Source organism: Propithecus coquereli, unplaced genomic scaffold (assembly GCF_000956105.1).
Source record: "Propithecus coquereli isolate 6110/MARCELLA unplaced genomic scaffold, Pcoq_1.0 Scaffold281, whole genome shotgun sequence".
NCBI classification, from domain to species: Eukaryota; Metazoa; Chordata; class Mammalia; order Primates; family Indriidae; genus Propithecus; species Propithecus coquereli.
Window position 1 is genome coordinate 2,812,151 of NW_012148408.1, and position 22,644 is coordinate 2,834,794.

At 36.3% G+C, this 22,644-nt stretch overlaps 1 protein-coding gene across 4 annotated transcripts in view; it reads left to right on the forward strand.

Annotated features, from left to right (window-relative positions):
* Positions 1-22,644, forward strand: part of RHOT1 (ras homolog family member T1) — a 63,714-nt gene that overhangs the window by 20,131 nt on the left and 20,939 nt on the right. For all 4 annotated transcript variants that reach the window (XM_012648345.1, XM_012648346.1, XM_012648348.1 and 1 more), the window contains exons 2-14: positions 300-358; positions 2,719-2,800; positions 4,963-5,006; positions 5,337-5,390; positions 5,544-5,596; positions 9,982-10,090; positions 10,646-10,747; positions 16,441-16,539; positions 17,083-17,191; positions 17,953-18,073; positions 20,213-20,297; positions 20,666-20,811; positions 21,823-21,923. In XM_012648345.1, coding sequence (XP_012503799.1) covers positions 300-358; positions 2,719-2,800; positions 4,963-5,006; positions 5,337-5,390; positions 5,544-5,596; positions 9,982-10,090; positions 10,646-10,747; positions 16,441-16,539; positions 17,083-17,191; positions 17,953-18,073; positions 20,213-20,297; positions 20,666-20,811; positions 21,823-21,923 — 1,164 coding nt within the window. The remainder of the gene's footprint in view (positions 1-299; positions 359-2,718; positions 2,801-4,962; positions 5,007-5,336; positions 5,391-5,543; positions 5,597-9,981; positions 10,091-10,645; positions 10,748-16,440; positions 16,540-17,082; positions 17,192-17,952; positions 18,074-20,212; positions 20,298-20,665; positions 20,812-21,822; positions 21,924-22,644) is intronic.

The window sequence follows — 22,644 nt, forward strand, 5'->3', positions numbered from 1 at the left end:
TTTTAGTAGAGACGGGGTCTCGCTCTTGCTCAGGCTGGTCTCGAACTCCTGAGCTCAAACAATCCGCCTGCCTCGGCCTCCCAGAGTGCTAGGATTGCAGGCATGAGCCACCGCGCCCGGCCTGTGTTACTTTTCTAAGCAGCAAAAAAAGATATACTTTTAAGCATTATACTAAAACTTGGTAATTTGGATTCAATTGATTTTAGGTAACAAATAACAGACTTCCTTATGTGGTTGCTGAATTTGAGCTTATGTAGAATCTAAACACTTTATTAAAGTTATGATTTTTCTTTTCACAGCTAGAGTTGGGAAGACATCACTGATTATGTCTCTCGTCAGTGAAGAATTTCCAGAAGAGGTAAACATTTTATTTCTTTTCCATATTTAAAATTTTTTTAATTTATCAAAATTGAGTTAAAATGAAATAAACTCCACCCTTTTTTGCACGTGTTTCCTTTCTGACAGTTGTGACTTTTTTTTTTAACTGAAGGAAATGCTTTGGCGATGACAGTTGTGACCTTTTAAAAGGCTCATATTAGTTTATGGAGGACATCTATGAAATACGGTGTAGAAGAAAGAACCAAACTAGATCTAAGTTTGCCTAAGTCCTTTGCGATTCCTACCTTTGACCTTATCTAGGACATTTGTCCTTTCTGTGACTTAGTTGTCTCATCTGTAAAATGGCAGTGGGAGGGATATAATCTATCTAAGCTGTACAACCCTTTCTTAAAAATAAAATGTTGCTCATAAGTTCAAAATATAAAAGATATGATAAGTGTTCCAGTTGAAGTTAGGATGAAAGATGTGGATCCCTGCTTGACTTCTGCCTGACATTCCCCAGTCTTTGAGGTGTTGTGGTCAGAACCACTAAAACTCTGACACATATATTTGAAAACCTTTAATATTATCTGCCTGCTTTGCTTTACAAATGATGACACTGATTCATTTCACCTTTGCCTACCTCAAAGGATTGTTGTGGGTCTCAAATGAGATGAGCTTAATAGTAGTGAAGTGCCACCAAAAGTAGTAAGGTGGTTTTATTATTACTGGCAGTATATTATATTTTGGAAATTCCAGTGTGAGGGGCTATTGGCTAAATCTTTATGTAAATTTAGGATATTGTTATAGGGAATGGGATCCATACAATGGGATAAAAATGATTTCTATGCATTTCTTACATAGAAAGTATTATTAGTGTCACAGTTTACATTTACTCTGTCTTTAGGTTAGGTAGGAATATCTGTATAATTTCATTGTCCAGACAGGAATGTGATGTGTTATATAGTAGTGTTTTCAGCATTTATAGCTGCCACGTGACTATTGATGTTTTGCTTTTTTCCCTTAGATAAGATAGTTAAATAAAGTAATTACTTAATTTAAGAAATGTACATTTTCATGTGTTGTTTGCGGAATCGGTAATGTTAATTTATAATCACTTGGTATAATACCTAAAAGTTTTCTGTGATAGTTTAACTTAGTTTAAGATTGATTTAGCATAGCCTCTTGAGTGTTGGTAAGGTTTTTTAATTAATTAAAAAATCATAGACTCTTTCCGAAAAATGGAATCACTAAATACCAGGCTTATGTAGCCAATCAGTTATCTTCTAGAAGAAATAAATTTTGATAATTTATTGGTTTATTTGAAATTATTTTGGATTAATTTAGCTCCTCATTTGCAGAGTATCTTAAGCCTTCAGCAAAATAAAATGATCAATACTTCGTGTGTTAATTTAAAACAAAGAAAAAAATAGAATGAGCTGGGCGTGATGGCTCACACCTATAATCCTAGTGACTCAGGAAGTTGAGGCAGGAGGATAGCATGAGGCCAGGAGTTTAAGACCAGCCTGGGCAATATGGGGGGACCCTGTGTCTTTTAAAAAAAAAAAAAAAGGAGAGCACTCCTGTAATTCTAGCACCCTGGGAGGCCTTGGCAGGAGGATTCCTTGAGCTCAGGGGTTCAAGACCAACCTGAGCAAGAGTGAAACCCCATCTCTACTAAAAATAGAAAAATTAGCCAGGCATGGTGGCGTGCACCTGTAATCCCAGCTAGTTGAGAGGCTAAGGCAAGAGGATTACATGAGCCTAGGAGTTTGAGGTTGCAGTGAACTATGATAAGGCCACTGCACTCTATCCTGGGTGACAGAGTGAGACGCTGTCTCAAAAAAATAAAAAGAAGGAAAAAAAAGAAAACAACATATATAAAATCTAGACTCGGTGCAATGGCTAACACCTGTAATCCTAGTGCTTTGGGAGCCTCAGGTAGGAGGATCACTTGAGGCCAGGAGTTTGAGACCAGCCTGGGCAATATAGTGAGACCCCATCTCTACAAAAAAATAAAAATATTAGCCAGGCGTGGTGGCTCGTGCCTGTAGTCCCAGCAATGCAATCACAGCTCACTGCAGCCTTGAACTCAGCCACCCAAGTACCTGGGATTCCAGGTGTGTACCACCACACCTGGCTAATTTTTTTTTTTTTTCTTAGAGATGGGGTCTCCCTATATTGCCCAGGCTGGGCTCAAACTCCTGGCCTCAAATAACCCTCCTGTCTCAGCTTCCCAAAGTGCTGGGATTATAGGCATGTGCCACTGCACCTGGCTGGTTTTTGGCATTTTGGATTAGGGATATTCAACCTGTACAGATAAATTTATATAATCTGTTCACAAGTTTGATTCATAATATCCAAAGGTTTTTCCTTTTCTATATTTATTTGCAAATGAAGGTTCCTCCTCGGGCAGAAGAAATAACGATTCCAGCTGATGTCACCCCTGAGAGAGTTCCAACACACATCGTAGATTACTCAGGTAATAAATACCCTCTTGTAGGTGAAAGTGTAGGGTTAACTACGCTTGGGAAAAGGTACTTACTGAGGTTTTTAAAATGTTCAAAGAAAAGTGGTCCTTTCTTTGTAGCAGTAAATGATCCTTTACGATTCTTGTCTCATTTATGTCTCTCTGACAAACTCCACACCCCATCCAAAGCCTCTGTCTGGCAATTCTCTGTCCCCAAATTACTAAGTTGGGTTCCATAATAATGCAAAGGAAGGAGGAATGGTAAATGACCAGCAATCATTACCCTCCTTAAGTTGACATGTTTGCAGAGAGAAGTTGTGGGTCAGTTTTATTATCAGGCATTCAGGCGTGCTCTTATGATTTAGAAAGAGTTCTGAATTTGAGAATTTGTTGAGTTCTGAATTTGTTCATTAATTTGTCAATATTTTTGTTCCAGATAAGATAATAATTAAAATAATTGTCAGCTTGCTCCTATTATTAATATATGAAATTAGAAGCACATCAGTATTGCTTTCAATAACTTAAAATTTTTTTACATACTATTGAACTATTGTTTTGTTCTAGAACTACTTTTTTTAAAAATGGGCATAAATCATTGATAATACTTTGTTTGGCTTAGCTGGTGTTCCATATATTCTAAAAAAGAAACACCAGAACTACACTGTTCAATACCTGTGGCTATTAGACACTTGAATGTGACTATTCTAAATTAAAATGTACTGTGAGTGTAAAATACAACTGGATTTTCAAGACTTAGTGTGAAAAAAGGATGTAAAATATCTCATTTGTCATGTTTCTATTGAGTACATGTTGAAATTTAAATATTTTTGATATCTGGTTAAATAAAAAATTAATTTTACCTGTTTACTTACCTATTTTAAAGGTTACTACCAGAAAATTAAAAATTACATATGTGAGGCTGGGTATGGTGGTTTATACCTGTAATCCCAGCACTTTGGGAAGCCACTGTGGGAGGATCACTTGAGGCCAGGAGTTTCAGACCAGCCTAGGCAATATAGGCTGTCTCTACAAAAAATTAAAAAATTAGCTGGGCATGGTGGTGCACATCTGTAGTCTTAGCTACTCAGGAGACTGAGGTGGGAGGATCGCTTGAGTCCAGGAGTTTGAGGTTACAGTGAGCTCTGATCAGGTTGCTGCATTCCAGTCTGGGCAACAGAGCGAGACCTTGTCTCTTAAAAAAAAAAAAAAAAAATTATTGACATGGCTTGCATTGTTTGTTGGACAGCACTGTGTATTATAAGCTGAGGGAGGATGAATGTCTTCTGTTACAATCAGTCTCATAACTACTTTTATTTGCAGAATTATTCTTTTTCAATATGTATAGCCACATAATTAGATTCACTTCAGTATTAGAATTAAAGCCTTAACCGATTGGTTATGCAACATATGGAAAGATATTAAAAATATAGCCTGTTATTTAGCATCATATAAAAATACCATTGAACTCATATATATTAGTTTATATGTCAGAAATAACAGGCATTTGTAGGGGGAGACATATGTAATCCAAGATGGTCTAAATTAATATGCCAATAATTGCTTTGCTTATCAATTCTTTGTTTCCTCATCCTAGCTATATCATGCATATCCTCTGCACCTATAGAATTTCAGATATATCCACTCATTGAGACCAGTTCTAGCTAGAGGTCTGTGAGAGGGAATTCTTGACTCTTCATTATTATGCTACAGTTTTGCTTCTAGGCCCTGGTTATTATTACTTCCATCTGCTATCTAGATCTTAAGCTTGTATTACCCAGATTTTCATCTGGCCTTTTGACTCTGTGTGTATAGACTCTTTGTCCAAGCTTCTCACTCTTCAGCACCTAGTCGTCTTGCTTGGGTTCTGATCTCTTTTGTCTGACTCTTTTCAACTCTTGATCAGATGTCGGCCTAGATTTATTATGTTACACAATGCCTCTGCTTTTCTGGGCCTGAGTTACCCCCTTGTAGACTCATCTTTTAATGCTAGCCAGCTACCTTATCATAGTTTAACTATTTCTGTCCCCTGGCTTGCCCTTGTGTTTGCCATCTGGTGTCCACTGTACCATGTCATTTTGAAGGATGTGAGATGGGTGTTGCTTATATTTTAGCTTGACCATTAGTTTTTATGAAAGTATTTACAATACGGAGCATTGACTTTTTGTCATTTGTAGAAGCAGAACAAAGTGATGAACAACTTCATCAAGAAATATCACAGGTGAGTTTCAAAAAAAAATAGTTGTAGGGTTTTGTTTTGTTTTTTTTTGGGGAGAAAGAGTGATGATCCTATGAGTCTGCCTTTTTCATTCTCTCAGTTACCAAGAGGCCTTTTTCTGTTCTTTGTTAGTGCTGCTACTGAGTATGCATTTTTGATGTAAGTCCTTAAGCCTGTTTCCTCTTAGAGGCAAGGTATTTTGGTGGGTTTTTTTTGAGTTTTTAAAGTGTTTTCTTCCCTTGCCTCAGATATATTAACTATTTGGTAACTAAATGATACTGTTTACATTTTTATGATTTAAAAATACCATTAATTTGTTAAATTTCCTTCTAGGCTAATGTCATTTGCATAGTTTATGCTGTTAACAACAAGCATTCTATTGATAAGGTATGAATATGTGATCTTTTTGCACTATATTTAAATTTCATTGGGGCACTTTTCAAAGTTGATCCTCAATTTATAATTTCATGGGTTTAAGGACAGAGTGCTTTTCAAAGAAGATCCTCATTGTGGCTTAGCTCTTGTTAATTTTCATTTTAGGTAACAAGTCGATGGATTCCTCTCATAAATGAAAGAACGGATAAAGACAGCAGGTATTTTTTCCTCTCTCAAACTTTGTGTATTGAAAAATTCCAAACTTACAGAAAAGGTACAAGAAATAGTACAGTGAACTTCTGTAAACCTTTCATATAGATCCACCAGTTGTTAACATTTTGCCACATTTGCTTTATCTGTTGGTTTATTGCCCTGTTCACTGACACACCCACACACCTTTTCCGGGGGAGTCATTCGAGGCAATAAATATATTCAAGACTAAAGCAGGAAACAGAGCTCTGATACTATAATGATTCATAACTTCAGACAGATTAAATATTTTGATCATAAATCTTTTTTTTTTCATAAATCTTACGTTTCTCTTTCAAATGTTAAGAGAAACTCAAACTGCTTAGTCTCACATCTTTTGAATGCATCTTCCCCCTGTATTGAATGTGCATCTCTCTCGAGATGCCCCTTCGATGAGGTATAGTCTTCTTCCCCATTGTCACCGATTGCTTACAGTGTGGCCTGTGTGAGGACACAGACTTGGAGAAAAATGAACAACCTTTGAAATCTAGTTTTCCACTTATGACTTCAACTTCATTTGGCTTCTTAGTTTCCTCATCTATATGTGAAAATGAGGATAATACCTGTCTTGGCTACATGTGGTTATTTTGAGAATCAAATGAAATAATACATGTGTAAGCATTTAACTTCTCTAAAAAACTCTAGAGATCTTCATTTTGGAATTCATGCAGGGAAATTTCTTTGCAGTTCTTTGAAAAAAATACATTTGTGATAGAGAAAAGAGAAAACATATTCTGTACTTTTCTGAGCAGAATGGCAGTACTAGGTTTTAATATTTCAAGGTTTTAGTTTTTGGTGTTTTTTTGTTGTTCTTGTTGGACAGGGTCTCACTCTGTTGCCCGGGCTAGAGGTAAACCAAAATGGAAACAAAACATTTTTCTTGCAATATTATTTAATCAAAAATAAATTATTTACGAAGTATTTGAGTCTTTTTAAATGTTAGGAAATCAGACTAACATCTGTGTATTGTATGCATTTGGTCCTTTATTCAATGTTTTAGGTTTCTCTTTTAGTTAGGCATTTTTGTGCCTTGAAACGCCAAAGATCTGGTTCTAAACAGATGACTGTGGTCATATACCCTCTGCCTTACCTATTTATGGAAGGGAGACTGTGAATGAGATAGCATTGTATGTGCTGTGCCTTGTGGTTCCGATGGCTCCTCTTCACCGTGATTTGAACTCTTTGTTGGCTTACTGACAAGGTGGAAAGGAGGGAATGACCCTCTGGAGCTATGCTGTCCAGTGCAGTAGCTTCTAGTCAGTTTTGGTGATTTAACTTTAAATTAATTAAAATTAAATATTATAAAACTAAAAATTTAGTTCCTCAGATATACTTAGCTGCATTTCAAGTGCTTGGTAGCAACATGTAGTGGTTACAATAATGGGCTATACAGATAAATAGCATTTCCACCACCATAGAATGTTGGACGGGGCTGCCTTGGAGGATCAAACACCCATTGCTTGAGCCGTTTCTGGGAGGGACTCTTCAGAGAAGGTAGTTTTGCCAGGCTCTGTTAAGTACCATCTTCAGCCACCAAATCAAAAAATTTTGGCTTTACTACGACAGCTTCCTAAAATGGTCTGGCTTGTTTGGTAGCTCTTTCAGTGCCATCTTGAAGTGATTTTTGACACTTGAGAATATAATTTAGCATCCTCAGGTGTGGCTGTGGTCCATAGTCATGCTCCAGCTTATCCCTGGACTTTTATTTTTCCATCCCTGAATCACGTGAGCATACTTATTTTTCTTGTTGACTTTTCCCAAGGTAATATATTTCTTTATTATGTGAACCTTATACTTCCAATACCTTCTCCTCCAGGCCTTATACCTTCAGTATTGATTGACTGATTGATTGATCGAGACAGAATCTTGCTCTTTCGTGCTGGCTAGAGTGCAATGCGGCATCATAGCTCACTTCAACTTCAAACTCCTAGGCTCAAGCAATCCTCTTGCCTCAGCCTCCTGAGCAGCTGGGACTACGGGCACATGCTACCATGCCCAGCTTTTTTTTATTTTTTGTAGACATGGAGTTTCACTCTTGCTCAGGCTGATCTGGACCTCCTGGCCTCAAGCAATCCTCCTGCCTCATTCTCCCAAAGTGTTAGGATTATAAGCATGAGCCACCGAGCCCAGCCCCAGTTTATTTTTTTGTTTATTTATTTTTTGTTTTGTTTTTAAAGGTCATCTCAGCTTCAGAACCGTAATTAATCTATTTATTTTAACTTTTTTTATTTTTTATTTTTTTATTTTTTTTATTTTTTTTTTGAGACAGAGTCTCACTCTCTTGCCTGGGCTAGAGATGCCATGGCATCAGCCTAGCTCACAGCAACCTCAAACTCCTGGGCTCAAGGGATCCTACTGCTTCAGCCTCCCGGGTAGCTGGGACTACAGGCACATGCCACCGTGACCGGCTAATTTTTTCTATTTTTAGTTGATTGGCTAATTTCTTTCTATTTATAGTAGAGACGGAGTCTCGCTCTTGCGCAGGCTGGTCTCGAACTCCTGAGCTCAAGCAATCCTCCCGCCTGGGTCTCCCAGAGTGCTAGGATTACAGGCGTGAGCCACCGCGCCTGGCCTAACTTTTTTTATTTTAAGAGACAGAGTCTCACTATGTTGTCCAGGCTGGTTTTGAACTCCTGGGCTAAAGTGATCCTCCTCTCTCAGCCTCCCAAATAGCTGGGACTGCAGGTGCACGCCCAGCTGTCACAGTGGTTCTTTATCAGGATACCCATCACAATCACCTGAGGCACTTCCAAAAAAATATAGATGCCTTTGTCCCACCTCTGGTATTTTATTTATTTTTTATTTTTATTTTTTTGAGACAGAGTCTTGTTCTTTTGCCCCGGCTAGAGTGCAGTGGCATCATCATAGCTCACTGCAACCTCAAACTCCTGGCTTCAAGCAATCCTCCTGCCTCTGCCTCCCAAAGTGCTAGGATTGCAAGCATGAGCCACTGTGCCTGGCCTCCACCTTTGGAATTTTAAAATCTGTAGGTTTAGGTTTAGGTTTAGGACTTGGATATGTGTGTGTGTGTGTGTGTATGTGTGTGTGTGTATGTATATATATATATATATATTTTTTTAAGCTCCATAAATTATTCTGATTGTATACTTTTGGTTACAAACCACTACATTTTTGGAAAACCTCTTGGTTCTGTTAAGAATTTATATTTAGGGGCTAGGCATAGTGACTCATGCCTATAATCCTAGCACTTTGGGAGGCCGAGGCAGGAGAATTGCTTGAGTTCGGGAGTTAGAGACCAACCTGGGCAATGTAGCGAGACCCTGTCTCTACAAAAAATAAAAAAGTTAACTGGGTGTGGTCTCACACACCTGTAGTTCCAACTATTTTGGAGGCTGAGAAGAGCAGGATTGCTTGAGCCCAGGGGTTTGAGGCTGCAGTGGGCTGTGATCTTTCACTCTAGCCTGGGTGACACAGTAAGACCCTGTCTCAAAAAAAAAAAAAAAGATCTATAGGGCATAGTGGATCAGTCCTTTTAAGCATAGTGGTCACACCAATGGTAGGTAAGCTAAATGCTTTCAGGTCTTTCTGTTGCAGTCTGAAGTTCAAGCAAGATGATTTGCTTCCCCTCCAAGCTCTCTTGCAGGATTCACAGCAGTTCTCTACTAGGCTGGTCCTTCTTGATATCCCCATTTATATTTCCCCATGGACTTCTCAGATTTAACTTGTGTGAAACAAAATTTTTAATTCCCTGCCTATCTGCTGCCAAAGAAAAAAAGCCCTCTCAATCTTCTCAGTCTTAGTAGATCTACCCATTTTGTTCAGATAAAACCTGTATATTTTTCTGAAATTCTGCCTTTCCCTCAACCTTCACATCTAATCTATCAGCTGTTCCTATCAGTTGTTCTTCTAAAATACATCTCAAATATGAATATTATCTGTCTTCACTGTCACTGAAGAATTTAAAGTCAAGTCACCACATTTAAAGAATTTTTTTCTTAATGAAAAAATGTACTAAGGTAGATTCTGTTGTAAATGATCCAAAGTGAAAGAAAAAGAAACATATACTGAGGTGGAGAGAATAGTATAATGAATCCCTGTGTATCTGTCATCTAGCTTTAACAATTATTAACTAATGTCCAGTCTTATTTCATCTATTACCTATCCTATTGGTATCATTTTGAAGCAAAGTGAGAAATTTTATCATGCTATAAATATTTCAGTATATATCTCTAAAAGATAATAAATCACTGCTCTTAAAAATGCTGACCCCCTACTTAAAACTATTCAATGGCTTCCCATTTTACAGTGGGAAGAATGGGTTATTATATGTAAATAACAATATAAATCTAATGTCTTTCGCCTCCCTTATTACAATGTTCCCTGTTTATTTCAGGCTGCCTTTAATATTGGTGGGGAACAAATCCGATCTGGTGGAATATAGTAGTATGGAGACCATCCTTCCTATTATGAACCAGTATACAGAAATAGAAACCTGTGTGGAGGTATGCCTCATCATTTGATTTGAAAATGTATTTTTGGTGAATTCTCACTAAATTAAGATTCTTGCCATCAAACTGGCTCTGACTGATCAACACTAAGGTGTTCACACAGTAGTAATGTTCTTTGGGGGTAGGGGGGTTGGAGTGGGTAAACTCACAACTAATGGACACGGTGAGCATTGTAGGGGGGAAGGGCACATCTCAAATCATGGCTGGGATGTGGCAAAGTCATAACATGTAACCAAAATGTTTGTACCCCCATAATTTCCTGAAATAAAGAAAAATTAAAAAAAAAAAGATTCTGAATAGGAGTGGGGGGACAATGTGGGATGGAATAAATTTCCTTTTCTTTGTGAAGTCCTGTAAACCAAATAAAACAGAGAACTTGGAGCTGGCGCCTGAGCTCTTTGTAGACATTCACATTGTGATGTCTACAAAGAAAATACATTTTGCATTTTCTTCAAGAAATTTTACTATTACCTTATGTTCATAATTTGAAGATTGTTTTTAGCTGTCATAATTGACTTCAGAGTGTAAAATTTAAACTTTATTTTTCAGTGTTCAGCAAAAAACCTGAAGAACATATCAGAGCTCTTTTATTATGCACAGAAAGCTGTTCTTCATCCTACAGGGCCCCTGTACTGCCCAGAGGAGAAGGAGGTAACCTCCCAGGCTGTGTTTATAGGGGCTAGAATGTGTAGGTAGTAACTCTAGTATGATAGTGATTTTTTATTAACTTTTTTTTTGTAAAGATGAAACTGTTTAAATTTATAGCTTACTCTAAATTGTTACATTTTCAAGATACTTTTCTTTAATGACATTCACATTAAATATTTAGAATATTTTCCACATCAAATACTATGGCAGGAAGTGCCATTAAAGTAAATACAAGAATTGGCAACAATAACCAAAAAATTCAAAGGCTTAGCTAATGGTCTGCCTGCTTTGCTCTTATAACATACAGACTTAAAAACACACACAAACAAAAAATTTGTGTAGTTTTTGAGATAGGTACAACATGTAATACAACTCGAATACTCTCTTTTGTTTTATAGCTAAGAAACACAATAATTCCTTATTGAAATATCTAAAATTTAATATTTTGCCATAGACTTTAAAAAATATATTGAGATATAACTGAAGTACCATAAAATTAATCCCTTTAAAGTATACAATTCAGTGATTTCTAGTAGATTCACAAAGTTATTCAACCATCACCACTAATTTTAGAATATTTCATCACCCCAAAGAGAAACCCTGTACCCATTAGCAGTCACTCCCCATTCTTCCCTTCGCCCAGCCCCTAGCAAGCACTAATCTACTTTCTGTCTCTATGAATTTGCCTCTTAAGGACATTTCATATAAATGGAATACGTGGCCTTTTGTTTCTGGCTTCTTTCACCTAGCATAATGTTTTCAAGATGCAGCCATATTTTAGCATGTGTTAGTATTTCAATTCTTCTTGTGGCCAAATAATACTTTATTGCATAGATATAGTACATTTCGTTTATCCCCTTAACTGTTGATGGACATTTGGGCAGTTTCTACTTTTTGGCTATTATGAATAAACTGCTGTCAACATTCATATATAAGTTTTTGTTTGTACACCTGTTTTCAGTTCTTTTGAGTGTATATTTAGTAGTGGAATTGCTGAGTCCCATGGTAATTGTATTTCAAACTTATTGAGGAAGTACCAACTGTTTTCCACAATGACTGAACCATTTTACATTCCCACTAGCAATGTATCAAGGCTCCAGTTTCTCCACATCTTTGTCAACACTTGTTATTTTACCTTTTTTTTCCCGGTTTATTATGGCCATCCTAGTAGATGTGATTGGTATCTCGTTTTGATTTGCATTTCCCTGATAACTAACGACATTGCACATTTTTCATGTGCTTATATCCTCTTTGGAAAAATGTCTGTTCAGGTCCTTTGCTCATTTTTTAATTGGGTTATTTGTCTTTTTATTATTTCTTTTTTTTTTTTTTTTTAATACCAGCCTGTTACCCAGGCTCCTGGGCTCAAGCAATCCTCCTGCCAGCCTTCAGCCTCCTGAGTAGCAGGGACTGCAGAAGTATGCCACTGCACCCAGCTTGAGGTTTTTAAGAAATAGAAAGTTGCAGATTTCTTTCAAGAAATGTTTATAGTACACATGAATGGTTGGCAAACTATGACCCAATTTGGCATGCCACCTATTTTTGTATAGCCTATAAGCTAAAAATACGGTTTACATTTTTTTCTTAAGAGACAGGGTCTCACTGCCCAGGCTGCAGTGGTGCAATCATAGCTCATTGCAGCTCTCCGGCTCCTATGCTCAAGTGATCCTCCTGCCTCAGCCACCCGAGTAGCTGGGAATACAGGTGTGAGCCACCACACCTACATTTTACATTTTTTAAATGATTGAAAAAACATGAAAAGAAATATTTTGTGATATGTGAAAATTATATTGCATTCAAATTTTATCATTTCATACATAAAGTTTTATTGTAACACAACCATGCTCATTTGTTTGTCTATGGCTGGTTTTCATGCTATAAAGACAGAATTGAGTATTTTCAAGATAGCTCATGTGTGGTACCCTCATCTCTTATCACTGCTGCTCAATGCACTCCTAATTGTACTGACACAGTTATAACTTGACAGCATTTCAAGTATCATGTATATCACTGTACCATGACATTTTATTTATTTTCAATGCACACCCATCATGCCAAAACAAGAAAAGAAAAAGTAGATTTTTAGACGGGAAAGTAGATTTTTGGACCTTGATGTAAGCGCAAAGGAAATTTCTTTATTTCATAATCCGTTTAACTATGCAGTTGAGTTTCCACCTAACTTTCAATTCGAACTGATTAATCTGTAGTATAATGACATGCTAAAAGGCAAACATCAAGAAAAAAATCTAGGCTGGGTGCGGTGGCTCACGCCTGTAATCCTAGCACTCTGGGAGGCTGAGGCAGGCGGATTGTTTGAGGTCAGGAGTTCGAGACCAGCCTGAGCAAGAGCGAGACCCCATCTCTACTAAAAATAGAAAGAAATTAGCTGGATAGTTAAAATATATATATAAAAAAAAAATTAGCCGGGCATGGTGGCACATGCCTATAGTCCCAGCTTCTTGGGAGGCTGAGGCAGAAGGATCGCTTGAGCCCAGGACTTTGACGTTGCTGTGAGCTAGGCTGATGCCACAGCACTCTAGCCCGGGCAACAGAGTGAGACTTTGTCTGGAAAAAAAAAAAAAGAAAAGAAAAGAATCTAATGTAATTCTATAAATGCCTTCCAAGCAATGAATGTACTCTGTTAAATTCATAGTTTTGTGGATATGTATCAGTATTGGTAGTATATATTTGTGCAAAAAGACATTTTCATACATGAAACATGTAAAATGTTTTTATAGATCAGCCTTAACATATAAACAATTGTAATTAATTGTCATGGTAGAGAACACTAACTTTGAACCCGTTAAGCAAAATGTTATCCTTCCAAAAAGAATCCATTCTTCTCATTACTAGATCTGTATTGCAGAGTTATACTCAGTTATTATATTTTGAATTTTGTCAATAAAAACTTCGTGGAAATTTGATTTCTTTCTTGCTGCGTAAGTACCTATGTGTTATCCTTGGTTTGGCCTATTGGCCCCAAAGCCTAAATACTCACTGCATGGCCCTTTACAGAAAAAGTGCCAACTGCTGATATAAGTAGTTAATCTGAATTATCCCTTAATCTGACCCTGTTTTACTCTTATTCCTTAATTAGAATGCTTCTTTCTAATTTTCTCTTAATCCAGTATTTCTGAAACCTACCTTATCATAATGATCACCTGTTAACAGGGGTACCTGTTAAAAACATAGATTCTAGTCTGATTCAGCCAGGTGCTTTATTTTGTGATCAAGGAAATTTGGGAAACAGTCTTACACTGTAAGGATTTATCTCTGAGGCCTTAGCCTAGCAGTATATTAAATCTCCTCTATTAGTTTGTTCTCAATGTTTTAATTGCTGCTTTGTTCTCAGCCCTATTATTAGTTCTGCTAATCTGCTAATCCCTCTTCCTCTCCCCCAGTCCCACAAGAGTAAAACATCTGCCACCATCTGTTATTCATTTCTTAGGCAAAATTATCAACTTTTACATCTACCTGAAATCGTTAAAAATTAAAAAAAAACCTTTTACACTGAACTTCGTTTTATACAAGTACAATAGCGGTCCCCAACCTTTTTGGCACCAAGGACCAGTTTCATGGAAGACACATTTTCCATGGAATGGGGTGCAAGGCAGAGCTCAGGTGGTGATGCAAGTGATGGGGAACAGCTGTAAGTACAAATGAAGCTTCCCTCGCTAGCCCGTCACTCACCTCCTGCTGTGTAGCCCTGTTCCTAACAGGCCACAGGGACCCGTGCCAGGGGGTGGGGGACCAAAGAAGTACAAACTTTAAATCTAAGCCTAAACCAGAATCTTTGCAATAATAAGCTTTTAATATGGATTTGAGGAGGAATCATCAAAAAGATCATATTCAGAATTAAAGCCTGAGCTATAAATATGTTTCCAGTGACGATGAACTCTGTGTAACCCATGGTGCCCTCAGCTTACCTAATAATGAAAAAGATGTGACTATTATATAATAATTGTGCTCACTGTGTGAGGGTTTAGATTACTCATAGACATATTTTTAATTTATCACTGTAGAATTTTTATAGCTTTATTGAGTACAATGTTTAATATTTTTAATAGTGGTAATTTTTTGGTATTATATTTTAAGGTGATTAGTATTTAAATATCATATTGAACCAATACCTTAGAGCACTTTAGCTGCTGATTCATATCAAGCTTTAATGAAAAATACATCACTGTTTATTCTTCTGTCTTCAAATTATTTTTTTTAAATGTAGCCTTTTATTATATGAGGTAAAATAAAATAAAAAGTTATTTTTAGGTTCTGTTTTGTACATCATTCTAGCTATTACTACTTTTGGAAACATTTAGGTTATTATATAACAGGCTTTTTTAGAGCAAGTCAAATATAAGAATATAATCAATCTGGAATGTCTAATAGAAGGATCACATTTATAGAAGTGATATCTTACCATTCATTATTTTTAAAAATAAATAACCCATGATTGTAGATGTTATGAGTTATAGTCCATTTAGTACTCTTATAAAGGAGGCCCTATCAAATCCTCTCTAAATGTTTGATTTCTTTTTCTCATTTCCTTCTAATCTCTTTCTATCTTACATTTTATCTTTTTCTCACTATATCAAATTGCTCTCCCAGAGACCCCATTTAAAACAAAAAAAAAGTTTGGAAAGTAACAATTTCCTTTCCTATTTTTTAAAGAATTTCTTTTCGGCATTTGAGTTTGAAAGCATGATCAAAGCTGTCATCCTTAACATTCTGCTCTGGATAGCCATACGACTGAAGTTCTTAGTTAATAAGGACACATTTCCTCACCTTGCCATCTCATTTCTCTGATTTAAATAGATCTGTAAGAGATCTACCTCCAAGCTTACACAAAGTTCAAAGATCTTATTTATTTTAAGCTCCCAGGCACCATTAAGAAAGTTTTTTAGAACAAACATTCATGAAAGTTTTATTTTCAGAATTGTTGGTAGTGATTACCCTATAGTGGTTATACAAAGTAGAAGCATGTGGACCTTATTTTTAAATAATTAAATATTCTATCCATTATAAATCCTAAAACAAAAATTAAGAAAGTTGGCAAATATATTTCTAGCAGCATTACTTGTAAAAGCTTTAGAGTCATAAAAGGCAAGCTTCTTTTAAAAAATGTAAATAATTCTTATAATAGGAAGATAGTAAAAGTCTTTTACACCTATTAGCCAGTGATAGTTTGTCACTTATTTGTAAATAAGCACATTTTATATCCCAACTTTAATATATACACACACAAGAGAGATCAAAACAAGTCCCATTCTGCTACCAGAAGGTTGATGGTCAGAAACCAGAAATTAGAAAGGAAAAAGCCCTTAGTAGTTTTATGATTCAGCTCAAATCCTTTATGGAGTAAGGGAGGACATAAATAAATAAATAGTTCTTCTTTATGTGACTGGAAGAATGAATCTCTCCTAAAGATGAACTTCTCTTTTGCCCATCCTTAGAGGATCTGTGGTCATGAGGGGAGTGTTTGACCATTCCAAAATCAGTGCAAGTAAAAATTGCCTAATTTACTTAAAAAGGCTTGAGTATAAAAGTCAATGGCTTTGCTTTAGTTCATTTTTCCTTGTTGGGTGTATTTAATGTTATGTCAAAACAATCATAATATTCCCAGCGTTGCTTATGAAAATCACATTTAAAATCCTACTTTAATTAAAACACTTGTTTCTTTTCTCATTGATTTATAGATGAAACCAGCTTGTATAAAAGCCCTTACTCGTATATTTAAAATATCTGATCAAGATAATGATGGTACCCTCAATGATGCCGAACTCAACTTCTTTCAGGTAGCTGTCTTTTATTTCAGACGTTTGCATATCTTTGTCTTTTTTGCTGATAAAAGCTATAAAAAATTTATTAGTATAAACAACAAAAACAATATATTGATAAACATACGTCTCTTTCATGTAAAACTGTCTTTCACATCAAGCTTAAGTAGCTTAAATAGCCTTTACTTAGGCTATAAAACTCTCTTATGCCTAGGAATTGAGGGGAGTTTTTGATAGTTTCATTCCATGGTATAAAGTGATAAAAGTGGGTGTATTAAGGATGACTTGAAATCTGAAGCCTGAATTATTTTTGCTTTCTGGGTTTTATATAACATAGCTACACAAAGAACCCTATGTTTTAGAAACAGGATGGGGGAAGTTAGGAAAGTTTCTTTCTAAGTATGACAAGTTTTACATAAATAATACAAAGTGGAGACTATCCTAATGTAGGATTTGTTCCTTTCGATTGCAAATTTTTGATTTAAAGCTGTAGATTATTTTATATTATTTGTGGTTTTAATGCTGCTTTGTTTTTAAATTTATTTTTATGTTTTTTGCTAGAGAATTTGTTTCAACACTCCATTAGCACCTCAAGCTCTGGAAGATGTCAAGAATGTAGTCAGAAAACATATAAGTGATGGTGTGGCTGACAGTGGATTGACACTGAAAGGTGGGCGAATGGTGTTTTTCCCCCTTTTGAACTTACTGCTTTCAAAATTTGGCAGAAGGTGAAGGCCTTTATTGCATTATTTATACTTTAAGGAAATGTTGGTATTTACTAATATGCCTAAAATCTGACTTGGATGGATATTTAAGAGTTGGAAGAGACACACCATTGTTGGGGATTCTCATCCTTACTGTCAGTATAAATTAGAGGTAGGGAAATTGGATCTCAGGGATGCAGGGTCCATCTGAGGTAAAGAGATATCTGGGACAAACAAATATATCTTAAAATTCTTCCTACTTAAAAAGCAGCCTTTAAATGGTACCTATTTTTAGGGAATTTTGTCTATGAGTCAAATTTACCAAGTATAGGATATTCCCTTAGAATATATTATAGACACACAGTGAAATAAGAAATGAAATTGAAAACCAGAATTTTCCATTATAGAAACAAGCTCAAAGATCTATAGAACATTTTCATTTGTTTCTGTCATATAACTTTGTGAATGAGGGTATATTCCTTGGGGTGTACTTTTGGCCCTTTCCTCCAGAGCTCTCTCTTTCTGAGCTGGGTGTATATGAAACGATTCTGAAATCAGCTCTGTTTCATTGAGACACTTGTGAACTTCGTTTTGACCTTTACTGTGCAAAACTAGTGTACATATGTTCACAAATCTAGCCCTTGCCATTATGTTATATGCTTTTCTCCCATGTGACTCTGTACCTTTCTTCACATCAACTGTATTTACTAATTTACTTTATTTTCAGGTTTTCTCTTTTTACACACACTTTTTATCCAGAGAGGGAGACACGAAACTACTTGGACTGTGCTTCGACGATTTGGTTATGATGATGATCTGGATTTGACACCTGAATATTTATTCCCCTTGTATGTACCTTTTGTTTTCTAATTGATTTTACTTTCCAAATTGATTTTATTTAGTACATGGATAGGTAGGCTTCAAGCTACCCAGGAATAATTTAGAATAATAGCAAACGTTTAGCAGGGTTTCTCAACCTTAGCACTATTGACATTTTGGACCAGGTAATTCTTTGTTGTGGAGCCTGTCCTGTGTGCATTGTAGGATGTTTGGCACACCCTTAGTGCCAGTAACACCTCCTCTCCCAGTTGTGACAACCAAAACTGTCTCCAGAAATTGCCAAATGTCCCTTAAAAGCAAAATCAATTGAGAGCCAAACTTTCCCTCTTTTCATGGAGAATACGAGTATCTTTTAAAATTTCATTTTACTGAAGAAGGAGAAAAAGATGCTAGACAAACTTGGTTTTCGAATAAAGAGATCAGAAATATGTTGGTTATCATTTTTCTTTTCTTTCATCAGTTCCTCTCTTCCCTCAGTTTTATAGCCTGTTCTTAGCTCAGGATGAAATAAGTATTTTTCTTAAACAACGGTCTATTTGTGGTTATTTTCCTTTGATATGCTATGTTTACGTTGTATTTGTTTAAAAGTGGACCTAGTGCCACCCACAAACAGGAGACTGACTTGCTGCAGGATGCCTCTTCTGCGTCCATGGGAAGCAGGCTTTTCAGGGATGGTGACTTGCCAAGATCTGGCCTTGGAGTCTTCAGCCTTTCTTCTTCACATTTTCAGTGGTACATTACCTGTGTCCTTTTTTCTTTCAGTAGAGCGCCTCCGGCTATCTCTGTAGTGATTCAGAAATACTTTGTTGTTTTTCTTTCTCCATCATGGAGGAAGCAAAGTTCTTTCTGATTAGATTCCTAGTCCATTAATAAGTTCTAAATTGAAATTCCCCTCAACTAAGTTACCATATCTTGGCTCAAGTTAATTTCCCAGATTTTTCAATAAATATGTACTGACTGAATGAATTTGTCCCAGGGCCTTTTCATCTAGTTTTCTTTTCTGTCCTGTTCATGTGAATAGATAAATTCTACAAGAGGCTGCTTACTGCTTTCTTAAGTATGACATTTAAGAAACTACATCTCTTATGGCATTGTGGCTTACACTAATCATCTCTTTCAGTTTCTTTATGCTGTCTGCCTTTAATTTTCTGCAAAATAGCCCCCGTAGCCACCACTTGAATCTCTCTAGTCTTCTTATTAAACTCTCTGCCTCTGTCCTTCACAGTGCTGGTAGATTAGTAGATATATAAATACAAATTTGGCCATGTCGCTTCCCTTCAAGGCACAGGATAAAGCCCAAGCTTCTTAACATGAGTGTACGAGGTCATTCATGATCTGTTCTGCTCATGGCCACTCTCTGCCTTCATTCTGGAAGTAAATACTGAACTATTTATAGTCCACCAAACATATGTTGTTTCCTACTCCAGGGTTTTGCCCGTGCTATTTTCACTCTCTCTCTCCCTCTTCCCCCAACCTAATTAATGCCTTTCATCCTTCAAGTTCAATTCAAGTGACCGTGTCTCAGCAGTGTCGATGCCTCCCGTCCCCAGGCTCCCCTTTCATGTGGGCTCCCCTAGCATCCTCAGCTTACCAGTTTCTTGGCATATACCTCATTCTGTTGAACCACTTGAATGTGGTTCCTTAGAAGTGGGGAGCCTGTCTTGTTTTTGTTTCCATAGTACCTAGCTCAGTGCATTTGGTTAATGTTTATTGAACCGAGTTTAAGGTGGATCAGAAGGTCAAATGGGGTAAAAATAACATCTCTTCACATCATTTGTAACTCATTACAATGTTGGAATTAATATAAAGCTGATGATTATGACTCATAATTTATACATGGGAAAAACAAACCCATTACAGTTTAATCAGTATTATTGATAAAATTTTTATTTCAACCTGCCCTTTTGATAGTTAAGAAAACATCATGTGTCACTTTGGAATGAGCATTATTATGACTCTTCTGAGGAGTTCCATAACCACTCCAGAGACTTTCCCTGGGGAAGTCTAAATAGTGCCAATGAAGGTATTTTTGTACATGGTGTCATCCCACAGAAAGATTCATTGGAATTTTATATTCATTTTTTAAATTAAATTTTAATGTTTGATTAATGATTTATTTTACTCCTAAATTTTTTTTTTATCAACAGGCTAAAAATACCTCCTGATTGCACTACTGAATTAAATCATCATGCGTATTTGTTTCTCCAGAGCACCTTTGACAAACATGATTTGGTAAGCATTTACCTGTAATTTTCCCTAATATATGGCAAATATTTTTCTGTGAATGATTTAGCTCTGTTCTCTTATGGGACGCTTATGTCATATAGCCAAAAATTACTCAAACTCTCTTAAACTAGCAAAATTTTTTTCTGCTATTTACTTTTTTTGTTTTCTCAAGATGAAAAAGTCTAGTATCTGATGGATTCTTTCGTAGGTTTTCTTATATACATGTGTGGAATTTTCTTGACAAAATGTAATATTTCTTGTCATTTGTTAATTAATTTTAGAAGCATGGCTTTGCTAGATTAGAGGGCTTTTGTGTTTGGGAATTATTCTCTTAGGTATCTAAATATTATGTATGCTTCCTTGTGTATCTTCAGGATAGAGACTGTGCTTTGTCACCTGATGAGCTTAAAGATTTATTTAAAGTTTTCCCTTACATACCTTGGGGGCCAGATGTGAATAACACAGTTTGTACCAATGAAAGAGGCTGGATAACCTACCAGGGATTCCTTTCCCAGTGGACGTGAGTATAGAGCTCACCTCTTTCCTCTAGAGTTACAACTAGTTTAAAATTGTGGTGTATTACATTTGTCACTTTGTAAGCTTATCAGATCTTATAAAATGCTTTGATCACAGCTGCCTCTAAGCAGGATTTATTGGGGCTGTTGCTATCTCTAAGATGAACTGTAGATGTTCTACAAATTTATCCAGTAGGGATTGTTTTCTTTTGGGTGACATACAGAGAAAAAGTAATAAGTCTTACATCAAAACTGTACTAAATTTTAGTACTTTTTAGTTTGACTAAGGGAATTGGAAATGTCATTGCTATTGCACAGTTCTTACTCCTTCAAAATACGGGAAGAAGCATATTGTACTTGGAACCGAAGACTTGTTTTGCATTTTTTTGTTATTGTTTTTAGTGAATTCTTAATAAGACTTAGGATTTGTCTACAACCTAGTTATAGCATAGTTAACGTTATGCCTAGGGTACTCTGGCATAGGGACTCCTCTGATCTTGCAAGATGACATAATTGCTTTAGCCTTGGTAAGACTAAACTTTGTCATCATTAGGATCTTTTCTTTTTTCAAATACATAAGAAAGGCTAATTAATTTCACGTGCCGTTCAGTTATTTTTGTGCCTTTGTCAAACCTTTTCAGATGTGTTTAATTATCACTAAGTCCTCAACTAGCCAATATTTGTGGGATATTAATTTGGGAAGCAGATTATATAAAATATTTCCACTCTAGATTTTACAAGCCACTCACTGCTCATCAGTGTGGCCTTGCTTTTTGGGCAGGTGAAGTAGAAAAAAGGAATTCCACACCCCCACCCCTTGCATTCTCCTGCCTTTCTTCCCTGCGTTAAGAATGGCAGTATAGAAAAAGCCATGGCTGGGCACGTAGGAAATCAAAGCAGTCTGACAAAAATTTTCTGGATATGATGCATAATATTTTTTGACAGCTGTTGGCATTTTTTTCCTTGTAAATGTTCATTCAGGAAGTTTTCACATTTTAAACTCATTCCTTTCATAGGCTCACGACGTATTTAGATGTACAGCGATGCCTGGAGTATTTGGGCTACCTAGGCTATTCAATATTGACTGAACAAGAATCTCAAGCTTCAGCCATTACAGGTAAGTATCTGGATACTATTCACCTTATGATTGGCAACATTTTTTAAGATTCCGGTTTCCAGTGTAACAAAGAATAAAAATAAACTTATCTTCATGTCTTCCAATTACAGTCTGTTTTCCTTGTGATTTAGTAATTTCTTTTGAGTTGAGATGCTTGATTTTATTGTTTATCAAAAAAGAAAGAGTGGATATTTTGCTTCCCTTCTATTCCCTGGCATACTCCACTGATGAAAATGAGAGCTATGGGCTATTAAGGATTTAGCAGTCTATCTTGCATTTTAATTTTCTTTAAACAAGCCTATTAACATATGATCTTGATCTTGAATTAATTGTACTTCTCTCAGCTTTGTAACCTTTTTCTATATCAATAAATCTTTCACAGATCTTGTAATGTAAACCAGGCATTCTTGCTAAGCAATGTGCTTCACTTAAAGAAAACCCGTAGGTATGGAAATAACAAATTAAGGAGCTGATCATTTCAAGAGTTTCTTATATATCCCAATTGGTGCAAAATCTGCCGTATCTGACTAGGAAGCTCTAGCACAAGAAGACAGCCTTTCTTAAATTGACAGAGCAAATACCCTTTAAAGCTGCGGCCCTCAACCCCCAGGCCTTGCATCAGCACCTGAGCTCCCCCTCCTCACCCCCTCTGTGAGTGAGTGAAGCTTCATCTGTATTTACAGCTGCTCCCCCTCGCTTGCATCACTGCCTGAGCTCCACC